Source organism: Apodemus sylvaticus, chromosome 19, assembly GCF_947179515.1.
Source record: "Apodemus sylvaticus chromosome 19, mApoSyl1.1, whole genome shotgun sequence".
In the NCBI taxonomy this organism is placed as follows: domain Eukaryota; kingdom Metazoa; phylum Chordata; class Mammalia; order Rodentia; family Muridae; genus Apodemus; species Apodemus sylvaticus.
Genome location: NC_067490.1, coordinates 53,835,968 through 53,862,307, shown reverse-complemented (window position 1 = coordinate 53,862,307; position 26,340 = coordinate 53,835,968). Strand labels below are relative to the sequence as shown.

The 26,340-nt window shown below is 35.6% G+C and overlaps 1 protein-coding gene across 1 annotated transcript in view; it reads right to left on the bottom strand.

Annotated features, from left to right (window-relative positions):
• Positions 1–26,340, bottom strand: part of Ascc3 (activating signal cointegrator 1 complex subunit 3) — a 269,368-nt gene that overhangs the window by 94,552 nt on the left and 148,476 nt on the right. The window contains exons 25-33 of the mRNA XM_052163239.1: positions 24,032–24,252; positions 22,226–22,311; positions 20,150–20,316; positions 19,354–19,499; positions 19,119–19,239; positions 16,605–16,747; positions 2,031–2,168; positions 1,819–1,939; positions 645–777 (exon numbers count right to left, since the gene is read on the bottom strand). Coding sequence (XP_052019199.1) covers positions 645–777; positions 1,819–1,939; positions 2,031–2,168; positions 16,605–16,747; positions 19,119–19,239; positions 19,354–19,499; positions 20,150–20,316; positions 22,226–22,311; positions 24,032–24,252 — 1,276 coding nt within the window. The remainder of the gene's footprint in view (positions 1–644; positions 778–1,818; positions 1,940–2,030; positions 2,169–16,604; positions 16,748–19,118; positions 19,240–19,353; positions 19,500–20,149; positions 20,317–22,225; positions 22,312–24,031; positions 24,253–26,340) is intronic.

The following is a 26,340-nucleotide window of genomic DNA, read 5'->3' as shown; positions in this document are numbered from 1 at the left end:
AGTAAGTGGCAGAGAAAGAATTCAACCTGGGGCATCTGGTGCCAGAGCCAATGGTTCAGTGGACACAGAGCCCTAAGAGCATACAATATATTTATTTTAGATAATAGTCACAGTTGCACATTGTCTTCCAGTAATAATCATAGTTTTTCTAATATTTTTTGGTAAGACATAACTAGAACAAAAAATAGCAAAACAAAGTAAAATTAAACAATCCCATATCACCAAAAAAATTAAAGGCAAGCATGGAGTTTGTGCTGACCAATTACTCCAGGCACCAGGCTTGTCTCAGAGTGTGGGTGATATACAGAGTCATTTTATTGATAAAAACTGATTTTCCCTAGAGATATCAATTGCAAATAGATTCTTTGTTAGACATTTTTGTTTTGTTTTTGTTCTTTTTTTTTTTTTTTTTTTTTGGTTATTTTGAGGGAGACAGAGAAGTGGAGGGGGAATAGGAGAGGTTGCATGAACAAGAAGTTGGGTAGGTAGGGAGGTGGAGATAATCTGGGAAGATTTGGGAAAGGGAAAGAATATAATCAAAACATTGTATGACAAAACTTATTTTTAATTAAAAAGAAATATAACCAGGAAAACACCAACTTACTTTAAAATGAAACTCTATACTAGTTTAAAACTAAGCTTACCTTGATTCTACTGGGAAAGGCTCATAAAGAAACTTTTTATAAAAATCCTTTTTTATATCATGAACTAGAATTACAGCTTTGCCCTGGTCATCAAACTGAGGTCTCCCAGCTCGCCCCATCATCTGCAGAACATCTATGGAAGAGAAAATAAAAGGTATTCTGCAGTGACACTTAGCATGAGGTAGAGTTATTGATCAGGGCATGCTTCTAACAGAAAGAATTAACAGTCAAAAGTATATCTTAAGAACATGTGTGTGCTTCTTTGATCATTACTAATACATTCCCTAACTTATATGTGTATGTATGTGTGTGTGTGTATTTACATATATATATATGTATATACACTAGATATAATATGCTATACTCAAAATTTTATATTAAGTGACTATGATTTAAGTTTGAACTCTTAAAACGGTAGATTACATTATTTGTGATATAAATTTCTCTTGAGTTACATGATGTAAGATGAGTTTTGAGACCCAGCACTGACATAAAAGTCTGAAGGGGATGGCAGCCTGCCTGTATCTCAGCACTTAGGAGGCACAGACAGAGTCTCAAAATGAGTTGGCTAACTAGATGAGTTCATTTAGTCTGTGATTTAGTAAATAACTGAGCCTATGCTTTAGGAAGTAACTGCAGAGTGATTGAGAAAGACAACTGGTATTAACCTGCATGTACACACATAATGCTAGTGTGCCCACCACCCCACAATATGAGCCCGCATACATACATGAACATACAAAATAAATAATGTCTCTATTTTAATTAAACAAGGAAAAGCAAAGCCCATACAGGAACACCTCTCCTGATAGGGCATTTGTCTATTTGTTTCCCCTAGATAAGAAGTCTATTTGGTTCTTATCTTTCATCCTCCTAGAGAATAAAAATTATTTAGTTTTTAATCTATAAGAGCCTTTATAGTAATTTATAATTAAAAACTAGCTTCTGAAATCTATTATAATACTGCTGAATCAAAATTATTAACCTGTACTAATAAGAGTTTGAAAAATACACAAATTCAGTATTTTCTTAAACATTTGTACCGAAAACTAATACTTCTTAACTTGATTATTAGATACTTAAATGCTATTAAATCTCAAAATTAAATTTATATAAACCTAAACTGCTAAGACTAAAATACAAGCACAATATACCTCTGTAGTAAGGAAGTTACCTGTGATGGGAAAATCCACATAGCGTCTTGTCTTTCCATCATAATATTCAGTTCCCTTAATAATTACCAAGTGTGCTGGAAAGTTTACACCCCATGCTAATGTGCTTGTAGCAATAAGAACCTAAAAGATAAAGATAATGTCTCACACCTAAGTAAAAGAAAACTTCTGTTACTTTTAAATATGTTTTCATGGAGGACAGAAAGGAAAGTACCTGAACTTTACAGTTCACAAACAACTCTTCTACAGTTTTTCGGTCTCTTTCATGCAGGCCAGCATGATGCATTCCTATTCCAAAAGCTAGAGTCAGCTTCAGGTTGGAATCTCGTATTGTTCCAATGATGTTGTCCATCTGCAAATGCAAGCAAAAATCCAAGATGCATCTGCTTCAAAAGACTCAGGAATTTCAATTATATTTGATTGACACTGCTGTGCTTTTTTTCTTTTAATGACATTATATAGGAATAAATATATAACACCTCTACTATTTTCATTGAATCTGGGTAAATTTAGTAAAAACATGTTCTCCATACTACCCGTTTTAATATTATGCAGTAAGAGAAAAAGATATCATGATAATCAGAAGCTCCCCTTAATGATTAAAGAATAAAAGGATATAATATTGTCTAAAATGGTTCAGTATCTTATTATATTTTAAAAAATACTTACCTTTCTCGATCTGTGTTTAAAATTGAGAAAATATACACACCAAAAAAACCTATCTGATACAATCCAGCAGACAGACATTATTCCAACAAAGCTTTCATACTGAACTTTAGTATCAAATGAGGAAGTCACATGACTTCTCTGAGCCTTCCTTTCTTTATGTATAAATTAGAATAATAGTAATCTGATACATACTTTTAAACTCTCCTATTAGAGCAATGTAATGATAGCTACTATATACAAACAGCTTTATATACAAATTTCCCAAAGGCTAAGAAAGGTTTGAAGATACTTGAAGAATGATTATTTCAAACTTCTCTCCCAGAAAAGGCCTCAACTTTAATTATATTGGTCTGAACATTTTTGATCATAAGAAAAATCAGACTACTTTTTGCTTATTCCTTATTATTCTGATTAGCAGTGAAACTAAAAAGGCTTTTATTCCCTGGCTATTTTCTTTCTTTTCTTCATTCCTCCTTTCCCATCTCCTTCATGAATTAACTTTAGTAAATGTGATAGCTCTCTATTTTCATTGGTGTGATATAGATCTTTGTATTTATGGGCATTAACCTTTGGTCTATAACATATCCTTTTCTAATTTTTTTTTCTATTTTCTATTTTCTTTATTTACCTTTCAAATGTTATCCCTTTTCCTGGTTCCCCTGACTTGGAACCCCCCCCCCCATCAGATCCTCCCTCCCCCTGGTTCTAGGAGAGTGTTCCCCCACCCACCCACTCACTCACTCCCACCTCCCTGCGCCTGGCATTTCCCCCACACTGGACCAGGGCCTCTCCTCCCATTGATGCTAGACAAGACCATCCTCTGCTACATATGCTGCTAGAGCCATGGGTCCCTCCATGCAGACTCTTTGGATGATGGTTTTATCCCTGGGAGCTCTGGTAGTACTGGGTGGTTCAAGCTGTTGTTCCTCCTGTGGCGCTGCAAACCACTTCATCTCCTTGGGTCCTTTCTCTAGCTCCTCCATTGGGGACCCTGTGCTCAGTTCAATGGTTGGCTGAGAGCGTCCCTGTCTGTTATTTGTCATGCACTGGCAGAGCCTCCCAGGTGACAGCTATATCCAGCTCCTGACAGAAAAAACTTGTTGGCATCCACAATAGTGTCCGGGCTTGTTGTCTGTATGTGGGATGGATCCCCAGGTGGGGCAGTCTTTGGATGGCCTTTCCTTCAGTTTCTGCTCCACATTTTATCTCCTAATTTCCTCCCATGAGTATTTTGTTCTCCCTTCTAAGGACTGATGCACCCATACTTTGGTCTTCCTTCTTCTTGAGTTTCATGTGGTCTGTGAATTGTATCTTGGGTATTCTGAGCTTTTGGGCTAATATCCACTTATCAGTGTGTTCTTTTGTGTGTTCTTTTGTGAGAAGGTTACCTCACTCAGAATGGTATTTTCTAGTTCCATCCATTTGCCTAAGAATGTCATGAAGTCACTGTTTCTAATATCTGAGTAGTACTCCATTGTATAAATGTATCCAAATTATATGCTGAGCCATTTTCACTGCATACGGTATTTTCAGTCAATTCTATCAGGTATTAACTAACTGATGTTTTCTTAAAATGACTTTTATAGACTTTTCAGTTTTTTGATAAGTACAAATAAACTGTATAACTCATAGTGTTCCATGACAATCAAAAACCAAAGCTCCTCGTGATAGGAGGTTTGGGGAAAGAGGGGCTGCTTTTCACTCTTCCCACCTCATGTTCACATAAATCAATGCATTAAAAGGAGAGCCTTGCCTATCTGAACGGGAAATCCCTGAAATTCTCAAGAGGGCAAGCACAGGAAAACAACTTCATTTATTATCAGTTTCTAGAGATGAAGCTGTACTTTCTGAACAGCAAAAAGGGAAATTTATAGATGTTAATCATTTAACATGAAGTCCTACTCAAGTAGAATGAATTTAAAAATACATTTTATTGAATCATATTTCTTTGTTATTCTTTTGTAAAATGGGTTTCATTTAAGTGAAAGCATCTTAAGTCAAACAAAAATCATAGGGGAATTTTTATATACTGAAAAGTAAATGTTTTAATAGATATTTCTTCATTCCTTCCTGTTTGCCTACCACTGTGCTGCCACTTTTCAAAGCTCATTACAGATTATTCATTATACAATGCAGAAGTATTAACATCACAGTATATAACACAGTGTGCTAAATTATGTCTAATTAAAAAGTTTCACTGATTTTGAAATCAAAACAGTAATCTTTCTCAATTTAATGCACAAAAGTTATTGGGATTACCATCTCAATTTCCCTAGGAATACTTAAGTAAATATAAGGCCCATTATTTATTGTACAAAAATAAATAAGATATGGCTGAAAGGCTTAATTTTTGGTAAGATGGGATGTTACAGAATTATGTATGACTAACTACAACAATGAATGAAAGCAACAGGAAGTTTCAATTTCAATGTGCATTTGTTTAATAAATATTTGTTGTGATGCACTGGTATTTTTCCAATAAATAGCATTTGAAATATGTTAGATCACCTAATAGTTAAACCAAAAAAACCCCACCCTCCATATTGTACATAAAAGAGAAACAGATCTATATACTTCGGAGGAGTGATCTGTTTAACGGATAGAAGCGAGGCACATATGTAAGCTGTTGAACCATTTACTCTAACTTAATAGAATTTTTTTTTTATATTTTAAATTTATTATACTCAGAAAGCTTTTGTAGAGAGATAGGATTCCATTTAAGTAGATACATTACTGTGGGCCTAAAGAACACTCCAGTCAGAATATAATTCAGCAAGTTGATGACAATGCTGGCTCCAAAAGAAAGGAGACCAGATTGGACAAGAATGAGCTAACAGACTGTGCAGCCCAGTTCTGTCCCTTTGAGTATGATATATTGTTTCAAGATGCTAAAATCCCATAGCTTCTCAAAGCATATCTGTTGTGCTGGTTTTCCCATTTTCACAGAATCCTCATTATCAGAACTCTGTACTCTTTTCAAAGCATGTCAGACTAAGACCATATGCCACTGAATAATGCTTATCAATGGTCTCAACTGCTCAATAGAAGATGCACCAAGCAGAAGAATCACAAAAGCTACAAAGACTTTTAAAAACAGAAATAAACAAGTCACATTGATACATATGTTAAATAAGTTTAAATATTTCTGTACCAAATATTTATTTCTTAACCTGTTTTTCTATAGTGAAGCCCACAAATAGAAGAGGGGAAATTAACAGTGAAGGAAGCAACTAAACATTCTATTGATATGCTAAAAGAATTAAAAAAATAGCTATACTGAAAATTATGTTCCTTTCCTGAACTCCAAATATAATGATACAACAAGTGATTTTCCATATAGTGACATATTAAATTTAAGTGTATACATATGTGATTAATGAAATAATTCTGACCAGGTGCAAAGAAAGTGTAGCAACAGAGCACCTGCTTTTCACATATAAATCAATGGGTTCAATCTTTGGTAATGATGACAGAAAAAAATTACACACAGAGTAAATACACAAAGAAGGTGTGAATTACAAATAAGTAAAATAAAGCCTAAAAAATAAATAAAACCTAAACAACAACAACAACAGATTTGTCATGTCTCCTAAATATACAGAATACCACTTAAAAACTATTTTTAGCATGGCCTAATTTTTTTACTAATGATGTAAAATCTGAGTTACAGAATAAGACGCTAACAACCTTTCCTTCCTCTCACTCATGTAATAATTCCGTACATCACCAGGTGAAAAGTCACTCTAATTTACTTTTGAATATAACTTTTGTGTTTATTTCCATTTTTAGAGAGTTCTGATTCTACTACATATTTGAGAATATTTCTACATATTAAAAAGGCTTTTCATAATGCAGAAGAAATTGATTTGCAAAGGAATTTTTTGTTGTTTTTTTTTTTTTTCCGAGACAGGGTTTCTCTGTGTAGCCCTGGCTGTCCTAGAACTCACTCTGTAGACTAGGCTAGCCTTGAAATCAGAGATCTACCTGCCTTGACCTCCCCAGTGCTGGGATTCAAAGTATGTGCCTCCATGCCTGACTAGAGTTAACTTCTAAAAGTAGCACATTTATATTTTATTACTATCAATTAAATCATGAAAGATGATAACCAGAAGAGCATAATATACTGTCAAAATCTGACTCATTGCTTTCAGCACGGGCAGCCCTTTTATATGGTATTCTCAATGTTGCAGAACCATGGTACCAATAAAGGTTCAGTATCCCTCATCTGATTCTGGCATATGTGCTGATGTCAGTTGGGTACTCTAATACATAATGTTCCTAAAGTGATAGATAATTTCTAAGCACAGGCACAATCCATACACTTAATGTACTAAAATAAAACTATTTTTAAGATTCCTAAGTATTTTTTAGCAAACTTACTTCTCGCAGCAGTCCTGTGAGGATAGTTGTTACCATCCCTTTTATACATGAAAAATTGAGCTTCAGCAGGTAAGTAGCAGCATACTTGAATCATATAACTAACAGAAGTACCAATCCCAGGACTGCTGCATGTAGTTCATGCCTTCACACACAGTGGTCCTGCCCCACATTACTCCATGAATGAGAGACTATGTTACAGTGTTTACTAGACCCCATTGTTCTGTATGAAGAAAGCATGTAAAGATACACTGAGTAATTACCATCTACAGACACAGATGATTTGCAAAGATACTTGTTCTTTAGTATTTGAGTATTTCTAGTCCTATGCCTAAACAAGAACATCTCAATTATCCTGTTCTCTAAACTAACACCAAACACAACATCTTTCAACTTGTTCATGATTGGGATATGGCAGTCTTGCAGGTTACTTGTTTTTGTAGCTATTGACTTTTCTTGTATAATTTTCTGTATCAAATTTTACCTATTCTATCACAACTTCTTCCTCCTCCTCTTTAGATTTATTTATTATATGTGTACACTGTAGCTGTTTTCAGACACACCAGAAGAGGGTGTCAGATCTCATTACGGATGGTTGTGAGCTACCATGTGTTGCTGAGCCATCTCACCAGACCCAACATTTTCTTCTTATCTGAAGTTAGAATGCTATTAATGAGTCCACTTAGTATATTGGAAGATAAAACCAAACAAAACAGGCTGAGTTTGCTACCCTGCATTTGGGTCCAGGTTGTTACTTGCTTTGTGCATCACCTAAAATCATCTTTCTGTTCTAGAAGTTCATCACCAGATTTGATAGTATCTATCCTTTAAAGAACTCCATGGATGATACCAACTAAGAAAATGAGAAGTAGCTTTTTGTCTTTTCTGGTTTAAGGGGATGAATATTGATGTTCACTATCACACCTGTATCCCAGGAGTCCCACTTGAACCCAAATATCCAATGTCCAGCAAACCCACTGATGTCTATTTTCCACTCCATCTCTAGATTAATTACATCATAAGAGTTTCCTTGTATTTTAAGAGGTCTAATACCTGATTTATTCTGAGAATAGGCCCAGGTTTGGGGAGTAGCTTGGTGTTTTCAAGCTAGTCTGGAAGACATAGAACCTTTAGCTTGAGGGCATACTGCACTAAGTATAGCAAAATCTTTTGTCAGAGTGAAAATAAAAACGAGCCAAGGATATAAGTCAGTGATAGAAACTTGTATTGTTAATAGTCTTGCTGCTAGGACAAAATACCTGACCAAACTAGCTTTAGGGAGAGAGGGCTTGTTCTGGCCCACAGTTCCCATGGAAGTCCATCACGGTAGGGGAAGCAGGGTAGTTACTGGGAAGCAACCAGCCACACGGTGTTCAAGGTCCGAGTACAGAGAATAATGGAAGCTAAGGCTCAGCTAGTTGCTTCCCTTTTCAGTGAAGCCTATGGAATACTGCTATTCACACCAAAGGTGGGCCATTTAGATACTCCTTAAGTAAGCCCAGAGGCTTATTAATCACCACACCTGTCTATATTGTATAAGGCCTGGAGTTTGATACTTATGCCACAAACAAAACAAAATCCAGAAACTGTGACAATAAATAAATCCCAGAAAATAAATCTCAACTGTGGTGAGATTTATTCATCACTTATATTTTTTTCTCATACATTTATACTTAAAGTAGTATATGAATTTAGGAAAATTTTAAGTGTTCAATATATTTAGGAAGGCTTCTAGCCCATTAATTACAATTAACAAGATTTAATCATATTGTTGTATTTCTCATACTTGTTTTCATGTTGTCTCCTTCTATATCCCTTTCTGGGTTTGCTTCAGTCAGAGATATTTTCTTTCCTGCACTGGATCTTTAGATGTTCCCCACCTGTTATGAGGAACTTTGGGAACAACTTAACACATTTTGCTCCACATTTTCTAGGGCAAAAGGCTTTGGAGAATTCTCATTTACTTCCCCTTAAATGGACAAAAATAAATTAACTGGTTCTGTCTTATATTATTTTAGGTCTGTAGAGCTTGTTTAACAGTACACCAAAGAAAGGAGAAGCTGTGAAGCTATAGCAAGAGAGAGCCGAGGGGGGAAGGTAAACATAATCACAACAGAAGCCTAATCTTTTGACTCGGCTGAAAGAGGAGATGAGGGCCACATTGTGAGGTTTCCACCACTGAATTCAGAAGAAAGGGTTTTCTTCCACTTCCATGTCGTTTAGAGCTCGCCAGCAAGTAAGAACCCAGAGCTTAAACCATTCCTGTTGAACGACTGTGATTCAGTGAACCTTCTCCGTGCTGAGTCACAGCATCAGTTAGCTGAGCTGTGTATCTGCTTCCATTTCTTCCCTCTCCTCTCATTTACTTCTTAACCAATTCCAAACCGGCTTCTGTTCATAATAGATTGCTACTTGCTAAGTTCACTCAGGGCCTCCGAGTGTTAATTCACTTTAACCCTTCATGTAGCTGAGCACTTCCCCATGCATGCCTACATTCTGCCCTCAGCTCTGTCTCTCCTGCCATCGTACCACACTGCCATCACTTTACCCTGGCTTTTGACAGCTCCCCATTTTCTGTCTCAACTCAAAAAAAAAAAAAAAAAAAAAAGACCACACCCCTTGTAGTCTTCTGTTTCTCTATATTGCTCAAAGTTATGAACTCGCCTGGCTGAAAGCCTGCCTACGCATAGATAAGTTCAACTCTATCACATCTGCTTTAGGTTTGACAGACCTCTTTCATTTAATCAGTTTGTAATTTCCACTTGAAAGTCTTAAGCATACAAAAAAATTGTATAAAAATAACTTTAGAGTTAAAAATTTCTTTCTTCCCCCATTCTCAGATTTTGCCACTTCATTAAGTGGCACCATTATGTTCCGAGTTAGCAGCCAGGGTGCCATTCTTTTTTACTTTTCCTATCCTTCATGTATCATCGTCTTATTGTTAATTCTAAATGCATCTTTACATCCCCACTGTTACCAAGGTAGGAGACCCTAGGTTACTATCTATCCAAAGTTCTACTTTATCCTTCCGAAAGTGATAAAAATTGTTCTCAAAGAGTGAGTAAAATATCTGGGGAGATGGCTCAGAGATTAAAGAACTTGCCATTCAAGTACAAGGATTAGTTTGGATTCCCAGAAACCCATGTCTAAAGGCTGGCTGGCTATGCCAGATTATAAGTAACTCCAGACTCAGAAAAAAGAGACAGGGGATCCCCAGAACAAGCTGGCTAGCTAGCCATGTTGATGAGCTCTAGATATGATTTAGAGATCCTCTCAATAAAGAAAATAAAAGAGCCATCTAGAATGTTTCCGACATCAAATCTGGGCCTCTATATACATAGGCATTCAAAACTGTGACTATACACACATGAAAATATAAAAAATTGTAAATGAATGAAATTTTGCCCCACCACTACGTGGCTGTCTTGAACTTAGCTATCTGCATGGTTTGTCTACTTTAATTTTCAGCTTTGCACAGCCATTTCCTTATCAGAGGATCATTCCAACCACCCTGAACATCCTACACCTTGCTTATTATTTTCCCCATGAGAATCACCATACATTACTTATTTGTTAGTTATCTCCTAACCTCACAGAAATATTAATTGTGTAAAGCCAGGAAGTTCATCAGACACACAAAAGCAACTACAAAAGTACTGGCCTTATGAAAGAATATCTCTTTGTATTACTTAAAATTCAACCACCTTAATGGCAAGTCAATACTTCACAAGAACTTCCTATCTCACCCATGCCACCACCGCAGCAGCCTTCAAGCTACAGCAAGGCTCATGGGCAGAGCTGTTTATAGTTGTATAGGTATGAGTCATCAACCTTGACAGGATAGGATTTTGAGGGATACAATTACCTTCAAGCTACAGCAAGGCTCATGGGCAGAGCTGTTTATAGTTGTATAGGTATGAGTCATCAACCTTGCCAGGTTAGGATTTTGAGGGATACAATTACCTTGTGTAACATCCCAGACATACCCATGTAATTAACCCCATTAAATTCAATGGTTCACTAAATGTATATTTGGATCAGAGTGTTTACTCTATGTATATCTGAGAAGAAATGCTAGCTCGCAACTCAAGAAAAGTCAAACAATATGAAGTCAAACAAATGAGCCTTTTGTACTCATTTTCCCATTTTGTCAGATATTTTTTCTGCACTGAGATGACCATGGCTTTGTTCCTCATTTTGATGAAGTCGTGTATCTTGTTTATTGATCTGTACATAGTCAACTGTCCTTATTTTCCTGGATAAATTCTGTTGACCTCAATTCTTTAGTGGATGTAGTTTACTGGTATTTAGTTGATGATTTTTGCATTCATTTTCATAATGGATGTTAGTCTGTAGCTTTCTTACATTTTTATTTTTTAAATAAATGTGTAATCTTGGCTGACAACATTTCTTCCTTTTAATTTCACGAGACTCAATAGTAGTTCTTTTAATGCTTGTCAAAATTTACGAAAGGAGCCAAATAGTCCTGGGTTTTTCTTTGGTAGTAGGCCAAAGATTACAGGTTTATTTTAGTTATTTCTCACTGATTGCTTTAGAGTTGCTGTTTCTTCATGGTTCAATACTGGTAAGTTATATGTGTGTCTGGGAACTTTTTCTAGTTATCATGTAGTTCCTTATAATAATATCTAATGTTTGTTAAGTCACTTCTAAAGATTTCCCATCTCATTATGAATATTATTTAATTGATGAGACTATATTTTTAATGGGCATTTTGGAGTGGGGAAAAAGATAATGGCACATTTATATAATATCACAGGGTCTTACAACTGAGGTTGCTGATAAGTGGATATGTACTGTTACTTTATAGCACAGTAAGATCTCAAGTTGATGGTGCATACATTTTGCTGTATAGTTATTGAATTTACCAGATAGTAGAAAGCTAGAAAGAATACTATTGCATATCAGGAGAGAACAAAGGTATAAGTTTGTTCTTATGTTTAGTGATTATTGAACATTCTAGAAAATGATCTTTACCTGAAGCCAGAAAAATTTTTGGTGGTCAGATTTAATTAGACCCATCCTATTACTAAGAGGACATCACTCATCTTTGTAAGAAGACAAAATTTGCATATAGCTCTTATTTACTACCTGTTTAACAAATTACAGCTTTGGGCATTGCCTAAAGATAAAATTACTGAATTGTTTTGCATATGGTATACAATGGTGCTGACTTATCAAGATAAAAATATAAGACAATGGGTATTTTCTTTATTCCTAGAATGCAGTCAGTATGGCAGCTGAAAGACAGTGTCTTAGAAAGGCTATGCGAGACTCTGGATAAAGTATGCTATACATTACTGAAAAGTCATAGTTCTGCTAGAACCGTAATCCAATAGCCAAGTGGCCAAGGCAGTGGATACTTAAAATCTCAGCTATTAAGCATCATGATATTTTTATTCTATTACCCATGACTCTTAGCTTTTGCTGGTTTGGAGAGGTAATATTCAAGAGAATAGCAATTTATCTAGAAAAAATTACTGAAACATCTATATAAGAGTATTTGAAGCTCTTTTTCTACTTGGTGAAAAAAAATTGGGCTAAATATCATTTAGGCAACTTATTTGGATGACTCTGGGCTGTCATATAATAAAAGAAGAAACAAACTTTAGGTAAATCCAAACTGTCATTCTCCTACATGCATTAAGCATGTATTTAAAATCCAGCCATCAGCCTTTTATGAACATGTGTTTTGGGAACTCTATATTAGCTTAGCAGCATATTGAAAAAACAAATAATGTATTTTTGGCCTGGAAGAGTGGCAACTTGTAACCTAACCTTGTTTATCTACTACATCAGATATGTATCAAAAGCTTTTAAAGAATTTGTTTTCTCTTTCTTACTATTCTCTACTATTGAATGTAGTATGTTTACGGTGACTTTTATACTTTAGCCCATCTATTGGCTAATGATTGATTTTCACTATCAACTTGACTGAATTTAGAACTGTCACAGAAACACATCTCTGTATGTGGCTGTAAAGGAGTTTCCAGAAGAGGTTACCTGAGCAGGTAGACTCAACATGAATGTAGGTGGCACTACACTATAGACTGGCGTACTGGACTAGATGGAAGGAACAAGTAAGAATTTCTTGGTTCTTCATTTACTCACAGCAGAGAAAAAGGAGGCCTATATGTTGACTGGTGCACAAGATGCAAGTTCTAGTTGATCCCCCATGGGATAAGGAGGTTTTGATGAGGAGCTACACTGTTTAGAAGTGTGTGCAGCAATGGGGAAGACACCAAATTAGTAAGTTTGGGCAGTGAGAGGACTACATAGTGAACATGTGCTACTCACAGGACAGAAGCAAACACACAAACAAACAAATAAACAAAACATTCTCTTTTCCTGATGTATGACATAAATTAGAACTCAGGCAAAAGGAATTTTCTGTTTGTCATAAAGTCTGAGAAAACAGTACAAAGACACAGCAAAAGTTTGAGGATAGTAGTAAAAGTGGACACTCTCAGTGAGGATCCAAGTGACTTATCTACTTACCCTCAGAACTCTTGATACCACTGAGAAAGACTTTCTCATGGCAAATCCAAAGGACAGAACCTTAGGGTTTCTAGAGGGTTAAGAGGTGGTTGTCTGCCGGCCTCTTAGCATTTTCTTTTGAGTTAGTATTGTATCAAGATAGAGAAATATAACTTGTACATCTTTGTTAGTCATACTCTTTCTCCATGCTCAGATTCTTTTCCTTTGCTTTCACTATTCCCACTTGCCCAGATACCCAAAAAATAGTTCTTCAGATACAGAATGATTTAAATGTTGCCCACCCGTATCAGCAAAAGAGCAGCCCCCAGCTGCCAGGGTAACTACACCTAGGTTTATCCAGCTTTCTCTGAGTGTTTTTATCCATGTACTGTCTCAAAACACTTCATAAAGCACAAACAGCACTAATGATATAAACCACTAACATTGCATCCCAGAATGCAATCTATACAAAGATTAAAAATCTAAGATGTATATTGGGCTGATTGGTTTAATGTCAACTTTGCACAGTTACAGCATATCTGATAAACAGCAACTGAGAAAATGTGCATTTTCATGATTAATGATTGATGTGACTGGGCCCAGCCCATAAAGGCTGTGCAACTCTTGGGAGGCTGGTCCTCAGCTGTAGAGAGCAGGCGAGAGAGTCATGAGGAGGAAGCCAGCAAGCAGCATTCCTCCCAGCTTCTGGTTTAGTTCCTGTCTCCAGACTCTGGTCTCAAGTTCCTGCCCTGACTTTACTTCCCAACTTTCTTTGGTAATGGTGTGTTACCACAGCAATATAAACTATATATAATTAAGGAATTTGTGTAGATTTAAGTATAATCACATAGAAAAAGTTGCATATGTAGATTGGGTATAATCAAATTGAACTCATAAAATAAACCAAATGTAAACTCAATGAAACCTTCACTTAATTTTTTAAATTTTTATTTTCAAGGGAAAGTGATGAAGCAAAGCCATCCTGGACTGACACAAACTGGATGAGACAAAACATCTGGAAATGATAAAATTTCCAGCTGTCCTAATTTTCCGGGTGGGGGCCATGCAAGTACATGCTATGGTTTACTTATCAATGGTGATAAGTATTTTTCTAATTAAAACAACACAGAAAAATTCTCCACAATATCTGAGTTCCTCAGATATGACAGCACTTAAAAAAAAAAAAAAAGCGAAGTGCAGCCTTCCAAGGAAGAACACATGAGGTTCATATTTTAAGGGAATGTGAGTCACATACTTGCTAAAAGCAGAATATATTGTGAACAAACATTCCAAAGTGTGTTCAGTAGATATGTACTTTACAACCTGACTTCAAAGAATGTCTTGATTTGGAACATTTTTGGGGATAAAACAATAGAGAAGTAAAATTAAGCCTAGATAGATACTATCTACACAATAAGCCATGAGTGGTTAATCTATCCACTTTTCAGCACTGGCCTCCTAAGCTCTGTAGACATAACTGGCTACTTATTAAAGAATTTCTTTAAAATGAGCACAAACATTATTAGCTTTCCTTATGGCACCTTCAAACAAAATTTGGTTTTGTTTGTCCTACCCTGCTTCCCCCCCCCTGACCCCGCTTCTTCCTAACCGTCCATAACCCACCTCCTACCTTCAATCATCATACGCCTTGCTGCCTTTTCTCCCCTGCTTCCTCAACACCTCTTCTGTCTCTCCTTGAGAGCTCCTTTCACTAGAAACCTAAATTCACAATCTCCCCCCAAAGATGTATATGTGTAAACAAAATAAACTAAGATCCACGTATGAGAACAAACATGCAACTTTTAACTCTCTAGTCTTAGACACTCACCCTGCCTATTTTCCTTAGACAGCAATTAAATAACACAGAACAAAAATAATTTCTCAAAATTCTTGTGACCTTAAAATATGTGTTAGAATATAGCCATATATGCAATCTTAAGATTGCAATGATGAAATTTTATAGATAAAATGCTCACTAGTAAAGAACGTCATCCGTGGAACTAAAAAGAACACTCTGTAACACTGCCTCATGATAGCATAACCAGTTTATCCAACAGATTGGCTTGGATTTTAATTCTCAATGGCCTAAGAAAAAGGAAGGAAGAAATAGACAACCTATTTAGACTGAAGTGATGGGTTTGGACACCGCTCCACACACCCATGGATGCGAGAGGAGGGGAGCTGAGGGTACAACAATTAGAAGACCTATTTCTGGGGTCTGCATCATAATTCTGACTCAGGAAATATTTTTAAAACTAGAGAAGAGTAAAAAGAAAAGGTACTATAACTTAAATCTATAGAATAGACAAACTATAAGTATAAATAACAAAGAACAATGAGAACCATATTATACAGATTATATAAGACAAAATCTTCATTTGTAAAATATGAAAAACAAGGAGTATACATGCATACTAACATACAAACGTGTATAAAAATTGATATAAGGTTTTATATAAATATTTCCAAATAACTGTAAGGTTCTCTACAAAAAAGCTCTAAGATAAATGTACTGAAAAAGATAAAACCATAGAGAATGAGGGAACAGAAAAGGAACATATATAAAACCAGGGTCATTCATACAAAATCAAGGTGGAAATGAAAACAACAGGAGAACATTCTTTATAGTGTTAATGAATTACAAGAAATGTGGGATGCCTTGACTCTTCTACACCACTGGCAACTCATACACCAAGGTTGACCACTTCAATCAGTACAGTTGTTTTGGAAAGTAAGTGGTACTGTAAAAAAGCACTAATCATGTTCTATGAGAAAATAATCCGAAAGAAATAAATTACAACAAGGAAACTTGATTATTTAACTATATGACTAAAAAACTATGTAATAGCTACATAGTAAAGTAAAACTGATCAGGGACAAAGTTTTATTTAAAAACATGTATTTTTAAAGTTTACTATATCAATTAGTATGTACAAAGTTTTAAACAATGATCATGTTGTTTCTCTAAATTAATCTAACAAAATCAATTGTAAGTTGTATAAGGAAAGGAAATACTAAAAAACATAAAAATAATTGAGTGTAAAAAATTAATCATGATGCTAAATAAAGGGAATCATCTACAGATAGATATGTGAAGTAAATATTTTACTGGGAATATCATAGATATGCATGCAAATGTTGTATGATACTCCTTGTTTCCTCATATTTTGATTATAGAATAAAACTAAATATAATTAAATGCACAATTCCCATTACAGTACAGTAAGAATTTGAAAAACCATTTCACCTCTTGTTCATCCATATTCAACCACTGCTTTGGGTCTTCTTCAGTGGCCAGAAATGCTATCAACTCTAAAGCCGTAAGTCGTGTTTGACGTCTTGATGAGACAAATATCAAAACAGGTTTGGCTGGAGAATGACTTCTAATTGCTGTGGAAAGTATACATACAAAACAAAGTACTTCATATGAATTCTTAATTTGGCCATGAAATTTAGCACTTTGTAGGTAGTACAGGTGTCTATTGGGACACTGGAAAGGTGACAGTAACAGGGAAGGTGCTGGTCACAGTTCTACAGAACACTGCCTAGCACTTGTCACTTCCAAGGTCACACCAAGGTAAGAGGCACTACAATGCTGCGATTCTCCATTAAACTGTATACAGAGTCTTACACTGAGTTCCCTCTATTCCTGAATGGACACTACTGCTTGTCTAAGCAGTGATTATTAGAGTTAATCCTGGGATCTAAGGATTCCAAGCAAGCATTGCAGAGTGATAAAAATGTCCAAAGAACAATGAACAATACTGTATACAGATTCCTTCTATAGTTCCAGGCCTCAGAAGATGAAAAATTAAGATAACTGTCAACAATAGCTAAGTGATAAATAAGAGTACTTCCCTCTGACTTTTGAAATACACATGTGGCTTCAAGTGGAAAGGAATGCTACTGGGAACAGTAGAGATGGAGACTGATGCATGTCTGGGCATGGCATGGCCTAGGTAACACCACCAAAGAATGAAGACTAAATAACAGTTCTACAAAAACATTTAATGTAATACATAAATGGTCTGAATTTTATGGAAATGATGTTTTTTTACTTTAAGACAGTGGCAAAATGGCAGAAGATTTTTTTTTTAATTTTTTTAAATTTTTTTATTTTTTTAAGAAGCCCATTCAAATTAATGAAAGGAATTGAAGGTTGGGGAGAGAAATCATTAAAACTTAACTGTTTTAAAATGTCACACTGATGTCTAACATATGCTAATTAAAAAATAAAACTCAGATGAACAAACATTTTATAAGAAAAAGTTCCACTTTTTCATTTTTTGAACTGTGAGCTGCAGAATGTTTCTATAGGCTGAAAAATCAGTTTTAAAAGGAAAATATAGATGTGCACTTGGTTATATACCATAACAGGAAAAGTAAGATCAGCACAAATCCCAATTCCAGGCTCAAAGAAATCTAGGAATCACTGGAGTTCTGACAAATAGTAAATAATGTTAAGGTTGAACTGATACCATAGCTGAAAGCAAGTACTTCAGGTTTTGATTGTTGACTTACTATTTACACAATGCAAATGCTTCCTTTTCTGTAATGGCATGTAGGAATTCCCTATACAGATATAAGCAATTTCTGTAATGGACCCCATGAAAAATATTTATCCTAATTTATTTTTTCCCATTTAACTATTTATTAGAATACTGAAATATGATGAATCTTTTACAAATCACCTTAGAAATACAATGTTTAAAACACACAACCCTGCAATACTGACATCATTTATATAGACAATCATGAATGATCTGTTTCTTTTCTAAAGCTCAACATTTAATGTGTTTCACTGCCACAAGAACAGGTGTGGCCGAGCAGCTCCTGGCAGATTTATTGTTCATTAGTGACTTTGCACCATGCTTCTGTGGAGGTGTAAATAATCTGAACTGCCAAGATGGGTCTCCAGCACACAATCAATACTGTGCTTCTGTCATAGGCTAATTACAGCAGCTAAAAAGTCACCTCACAACTGTCACCTCACAATCAACAGCAGCACACATTAGAGAATTTATTTTGGAGGTTATTTTTAATTGACACAATAAATATTCTTTCTGTAGTCTTAATAAAACATGATTCCTATGCCTCTCGTAGTTTCTTAATTAGTTAGAAAAAGAGAAATGAAGAACAAAAAAATGAAACCTATAGAATTTTTAAAAGTATGGAGTTGTACAGTTGTTTTAAATTAAGATTTACTTTTATTTTATGAGTGCTTGCCTCATAAAATAAATGTATGTGTATGTGGACATCACTTGAATACCAGGTATTTGCAAAGGCTAGCAACATCAGATGGGCTGGAACTAGAGTTACAGGTGGTTGTAATCTTCCATAAGATGCTGAGAATTGAGCCTTGGTCCTCAGCAAGATCAGTAGGTAATCTTAAATGAGCCATCTCCCTGGCTACTGAACTGTCTATATTTTCCGTTAAAAGTTAATGTTGCTCCTATTTATCATATGTTTAAGGCAGTAACATATAACACCTTAGATGTCTAATATTAAGAATCATAAATTTCCTAAAATATATATATATATTATTCTGTTGTAAAGTCATTTTGATTCATGAAACACCTCTAATTTTCCATATACAACTCAGTAAGAATTCATTTTCTCAGTGGGTGATGAAGATAGCTTTTGGTTGTATCTGGGGGACTCTTATTATTCTTTCATACAAAGTGGAATGATTTGCAATATATTTAATAGCTACCATCTAAAGAGACTGCTTATTACTTCATTAAAGAATCTTGACGCTTACCCTGAAATGCAGGCTTGTTCATACTAGCCATGCGTGGGCAGTAATGTTGTCCCGGGAAGCCTTGAATGTGAACTTCCAGTGGAACAGGGCGAACCGATGGTCGGAAGTTAAACAAACCCATCTGGTAAACATGAACAAGAAGTCACTTATAATTTTTATAGTGAAAGATGCATCACAACTTTATAGAGTTAAGAACAAAAATGATTGCTGAAAAACTAATTTATCACTCTTATACCTGCTTAATGTTGAGCCAGTCAGCAAGGTCTCTAGCATTAGCTAATGCAGTGGACAGTCCAACTATTCTAACTGGCTTTTCTGTGTGTGATGAGATAAAGTTTGTTCGAGATACAATGACTTCTAAAACTGGGCCTCTCTCCTCCCCTAGGAATTAAAAATAATAAAGATTAATTATTTAATAAATTCATGGGGCATAAACTCAAGAGTATAAACATTCCTTTAAAAAGCCAAGGGAGGAAAACTACTGTATGAACCAACAGAGGAACTGAAATCAATGTCAAAGAGTTATTTGTACTTAAGTGTCCATTATGTTATTATCAACAATAGCCAAATAATGGCTAAGTGTCTACTCAAAGATGAATAAAGAAAATGTTGTGGACAATGAAGTATTATAAAACAATAAAAAGAAATCCTCTCAGTTACGTTTTAGATGAACCTGACGACATTAAGTTAAAAGTTAAAAGAAATAAGCCCCACGCTGACAGACAAAATTGCATCATCTAGTAAAGAAACAAAGAGAAAAACAGGGTTGGAGGGGATGGGAGTAGTCTGGTGGGGGATGGGGAAACTGATGCGGCAAAGATACTTAGTTTTAGTTAGACAGAGAAATAAGTCCAAGAAATCTAATGTGCTACAATTGGTGACAAATATTTTAACATGACTTATTTCATACTGTATGCAAACAAACCATCAATTACACTTCAAGAACATATATAATTATTTGTCAATGATATTATATTAATAACATAATGGTAAGTTTTATAAAATTCTATTTTCAACTGAGTGATACCTACCGAGCAGGTGTATCTCATCTATGATGAGAATGTTGACCTGCTGAACATAGCTCCTATTCTGCCAGCTTCGACTGACTCCGTCCCACTTTTCTGGGGTAGTGACAATAAGGTCAGCCTGAGCAATGGATTTCATGTCTGGAGTCACATCCCCAGTTAGTTCAATAACTCTACAAAAACATAAAATTGATCTTCAGGAAACATAGGCTAAAATATCTCTCTTTTGAAGTAAAATTTTATAATGCTTAAAACTATGTTACTCACTTTCACTTAAAATTTTCTGAAATGGAACAGTTCCATTAACATGGAAAGGCACACAATAAAGGATGTGTAAACACACAGAAATTCAGATCAATTATATGCAACTTGTATATGATTTGAGTGTCAAGCTTTGCTTAATTACACATAAAACAATTTGTTTGTTATTTTATAAAACTGACTAGAAATCTCCTTGTCCACACAGTGAAACAGACAAATATCTTATTACTCTTTAATATTCTGCCCATTTCTCTTTTTTTTTCTTTTAATTATCCTTAATCTTTTACAGTCCAGGTGTTATCCCCTCCTGGTCCGCCCTCCAACAGTTCCTTATCCCACTCCTCATGTTGTCATGCTAACTTTGAACTTAGTATGTAGCTAATGATGAACCTGCACTACTATCCTTCCTTCCTAAAAGTATAGTCATGTGCCACCACACATGACACATTTTAAAAACATCTGTTTACTTAGGGTATTATTTTGTTAGAACATTAATTAAAAATAGCATTATTTGCAAGGTTAATTTCTTAGACTAAAAATTTCTATAGGTAACATAGAAAAACTCAAGTTTACTGGGATATGAACAAGACCCGGAAGGTCAACTAAATGCCACCTTTCTCAGCGGAGGTGGGTGTCTCAGCTTCACAGTTAAAAAAAAGATTATCCATGAAAGTGTAGAAGAGGAATGGACAAAACACGCAGATGAATTTGGAGGTATTTTTAAATGTTCAGTTGTCCCTTCCCCCTCCAGCACTGAGCTGGGCTTTCCAGCCTCTGCTCTCAGCCTGTGACATTCCTGGCCTTTGTTCTTTAGAGAACAATACAGGCCCCTGCTCACACCTGGAAGCCCCGCAGAACTGTTCCTGATCTGCTAGACTTGAAGTAGCTGATCTTAGCAGGCGACCTGCTGAGACTGGAGCCAGCAAGCTCTAGGACCTCTCCTTGAAGTGAGGAAGGAGGGATTTCTCCCTAAGCTATATATTGACTAGTATTTATTAAAGTTTTAGTCTTAATCAGCATGATGTTGACTTGACTCATTTCTCTTTTCTCCGTATCTCCATCCATCCCTAAGTTTCTCTTCCAGAAACCAGCCCCCAATAACAAAAGAATACAACATTCAGTAACACTGAACAATTTGTATATATAGATTCAGACTTGAATGCCTTGAGTTTTTACCTTTTACAAAGTATACTGAACACCTCATGTATCCACAGGTGAAGGAACTTACAGTGAACAGTTCTACAGCCCCTGTTTCACATTCTGAAGCAAGCACATATTCAACTGTTACTTTTTTTCAATTTCTAGAGTTCTTGGTTCATTTAGTGCCTCGTGGTCATTCTTTTGTAGAGATACAGAATATTTTGCATTTTGCATGTGTACCATTATTTACTTGGATGTGCACTATGGGCCACTCGAGTGGTTGGTGCTGTTACTGATAAACAATGCTGCAATCAACAGTCTTGTAAGACAATTAAGTATTAACGGTGTTTTTCAAAGACCTATTATTTTCATGAGTAAAATTACATGCAAAATGCTTTTGAAGTAGTTTCTGAAAGTTATTCTCCATCATACCAAAGAAAAATAGATAATTTATTTTTTGGAATAAAGATATTTTGGAAAGATAGCATGCTAAATCAAAGTATACATGTTAAGTAATTAAATGGTTACATTTTTAGACTTAAAATGGAATAATATAAGTCTAATACTAAACTTTTAAGTAAAATATGGAGATCACTGAGATCATCAAGCAGATACATGTAGCTTAAGACTGTCAGTCCCTTACAACTTTCAAAGCCTATTTCAATCAAAATAAAAACTTACTTTTTACCAAGTTTTTCTTCTATTCTAATTTTCCAATCATCCATTCTTTCACGTACTAGAGCTTTGAGGGGTGCAATATATACTGCCTAAAGAGGGAACACAGACAAAAGAACTCATAATAATAGGACCTTTAAATAAGAAATACAAAATTTGTCAAAACAGAACAACATAGATTTAAAGTTCCCTTTATCAATGGATGTTGCATTGTTAAATTAAAGAAGAGAAAACCATTAACTTTAACTATATTTATATAAAATAAAACAATTAAGTATCATAAACATCCTCCTACAGAAGGACACATGTTCTTTTAGAGTATTTAAAAAACTCAGACGTTTTATGATATAATAGTGTAACATAAGCAAACAATCAATTATAAAATAATACAAAAATGTTTTTCTATATTTGGTATAGAATTTACATGAGCTTCACGAATGCCTTAGAAAAGCTAGTTACTAATTTTGAAGTTTAGAAGAGAAAACTACCTGTTTAAGTTTTAGTGCAGACTGACGCCAATACCACAAACTGGACTTTGATAATCTAAGCGAAATGTAAAGTATATATTCCAAATCTTTGCTTTTAATATCTTGTAATGTACTTGAGCTGTTCAAGTGTACAATGTGCTCTTTATGGGTCAATAACCAATTAATGGAGTGAAAAGTATTGAGAGTAAATTTATGCAAAAAAGATAAGGCACTTGACTGGAATATTCTCAAAAAAGCAATATGAACATTTCTGAAATCAAAATCTAAAAGTATTTCTACTGTCATTATGGAATATGCACATAATTTAAAGAAAATCCTAAGGATTACATTATGGATATGAGGTCAAAGGAATAGTACTGACAAGTTCTGTTCAGAGAATTCCTGTTCCCTTGTTTTTCCCTTTCTTTCTGGTTTCATATTGCTGACTCCATGGGAGCTAAGAAGAATGATGGTTATGAAGATGGACGTAGGGAACGGGAGATACTGTTCAAAGGTTTGACATTTTACTTATGTAGATCAATAAATTCCATAGACCTTATAACAGCATGAGTTAAACCTGTTGTGCTAAATATTAGAAATTTCCTGTTCTTTGCTCTCCACTCTCCCACATTCTCACCTCTCTGCCCCTGGGGCTCTTCTCCCCTCCACGTGGTCATGGCCGGCCTCCACGTGGTCATGGCCAGCCTCCACTCCACTCTCTCTATTCTCTCTCTCTCTACCACTAACTCCCATCCCCTACTCTGAATAAACTCTATTCTATACTAAAAAAAAAAAAAAAGAAAAAAGAAATTTCCTAAGACTATATATTAAGTGTTCTTAGCACAGAACTATTTGAAGTGAATATATGTAACCACTTTATAATGCATATATATAATAAAACAACACATATATATTTCAAATATAATTCATTAAAATAAAGAAATTATTTGGGGAAATAATTAATAATACAATAGCACTTAGAACAATGTGGATTACCTCTCCATATTTCCTTTATATAGTAAAATTACTCTTAAACTGGTAGCATTTCCTTCATATCCAAAGGATTTAATTGCTGTGTGTTTTATTTACACGAGTATGAGGCAGGTATCTTATCACAAACCTACCAATGAGATATAAATATAACAGGGGAAATATTCAACTAGAGAGCTCAGAGTTTGAGGTAAGAATTTTTTTTTCACCAAGGAATTTATTCTAACACTGATGAGGCTCTTTAGGAAATTCTCTGCCAGTAAATAATCTCTCTGGGTTCTGACAATATTTTTAGTACGTTCTAGTGTTTAGAATTGGACTGTCTTATTGGATCAACATGACTCTGTGAACTGACCTTTGAAGTAGGATACTTGTTGAAGACTCTGAAAATGGCTAGTTCAGCTGCAACAGTCTTTCCTGATCCAGTGGGGGCTCCAAGCAGGACATTACAGTCTGTGTGATACAGTGTGTGGAATATCTGTGTCTGTACAGGGTTGAAGTGGCTGAAGTTATATAGAGCTTCATATGCTTTGCACCCCAAAGCTGTGACTGGTAAAGGTTGAAGGTCCAGTAATTCTGAAAAGCACAACAGGTAATGCTGTAAAATCACTAAAAAACTATTTAGAGCATTGGACACTGTATTTCAAACAATAAAAATAATCTTTAATTCATAGACACCAGTACTATCTTTTTAATCATTTGCCATACTGTATGCTCTTCTGGAAGGTTCTTGAAGCAACTGGGTCTTTTTCTATCAATTAGAATAAAACTTAAAAACAAGATCATGAGAGTACTCACGTTATAGAACAAAATTGGATCTATTTTAATGCTTAAATAAAAGAAAATACTATCTACAAACTTTAAGTATTATAAAGTTCACCAACACATTTGGGGAAATTTGAACACTGGCCAGGTAGAGTAGTTGTATAAACCACTGCTATAGCTAATGAGAACTTCAGAAAGTGTAATGCAGAAAATAACTAAAAGAACAAAATTTGCCCTGAGAAAACCTAAAAAACAAAACAAAAACAAAAACAAAAACAAAAAAAACCCCAATAGATTAGTCCTTTTTCTTCACATGGATTAGAGACACAAGGATTTAGAAGTTAAAACAATTTAGAGAGATAGCTACACATGTTACTACATATCTCTAAATATCAAGATTCATCAGTTAAAACACTGTGAAATTACTGTTAAGATTGTTACACAGGTGATGTTTATTTCAAGTTTAAATAAGACTAGATTTTAAAAGTTTAACAAGAGGAAGTAATACTTTTTTTTTATAAATTTGGTAAACCATTCATTTACTCAAATAACATTAATTCATAACAGTTCATTTTTATGTTGATCTGCAGGAAATATGTTCAATAGAGCGGAGTAATACCCAGGGATTTTTATAATAATTTAATAACGATAGTAAAAGATTGCTACAGGAAGCAGTCCTCAGGTGAATCTCTACTGGACCTTGCCATTGAGGTCATCTACTGTATACCACGCAAAAATGGTGGGCCGCCTACGGGAAGGCCGGCAGCGAGGCTTAGCCTAGTCTACATGGCTCCTGACACTCTGTCCCTGCAGATCTTGTAGGCAGGACACATTTCAGGTTGAAGATTTCATTCTGTTTATTCCTTCACATGGAGTTCTGCCTGGATACAGAAGTGGTCACTTCAGGCTCCATATCTCCATCGCTAGGAGTCTCACATAGAGTCACAACCACAGACTCCCTGGGGCCTCCCAGGTCTCTGGCTCATCCTAAAGATTCCAGGCTGCCCACCTATTTCTCTCTAGCATGCTCTCTTTACACACTACCCTCACTGCCACATTCCTTTCCCTATCTACTTTCACTGAAATCCTACCCACAATCCACCTCAGTGTATATTTATGTCCCCTTCTAAGCAATATTCCAGCATCATCACTTGGGCATTGTTGTTTGGCACCTTTTGTTCTAGGATTGTAGTGTGTTTACCCTGTGCTTTATGGTTAATCTGCAGGGATTTATACGTGAGTACATATCAAGCATGTCTTTTGGATCTATGTTACCTCACTCGGGATGATATTTTCTGGTTCCATCCATTCACCTGCAAATTGCATGATGTCCTTGTTTTAAATAGTTGAGTAGTATTATTCCAGAACTGTCGGCCCCATAGGAGGAACAACAATATGAAACAACAAGTACTTCCAGAGCTCCCGGGGACTAAACTACCAACCAAAGAGTACACATGGAGGGACCCATGGCTCCAGCTGCTTATGTAGCAGAGGATTGGCCTTGTTGGACATCAAAGGGAGGAGAGGCCCTTGTCTCTGAGAAGGCTAGATGCCCCAGTGTAGGGGAATACCAGGACAGGGAAGCAGGAATGGGTTGGTTGGTGAGCAGGGGGAGGGTGGCATGGCTATGACTGCCCTCCAAAAGACCCAAAAAGCAGCTGAAAGATCAGATGCAGATATTTGCATCCAACCAATGGACAGAAGCAGCTGACCCCTGTGGTTGAACTAGGGAATAGCTGGAAGAAGCTCAGGAGGAGGGCAACCCTGTAGGAGGACCAATAGTCTCAACCTGGAAACCCAAGATCTCTCAAATACTGGAACACCAGGCCCCCAACATACATCCAGCAGAAGACTGCCAGGTCTGGGTTTAGTCAGAGAAAATCCACCTAACCCTCAAGG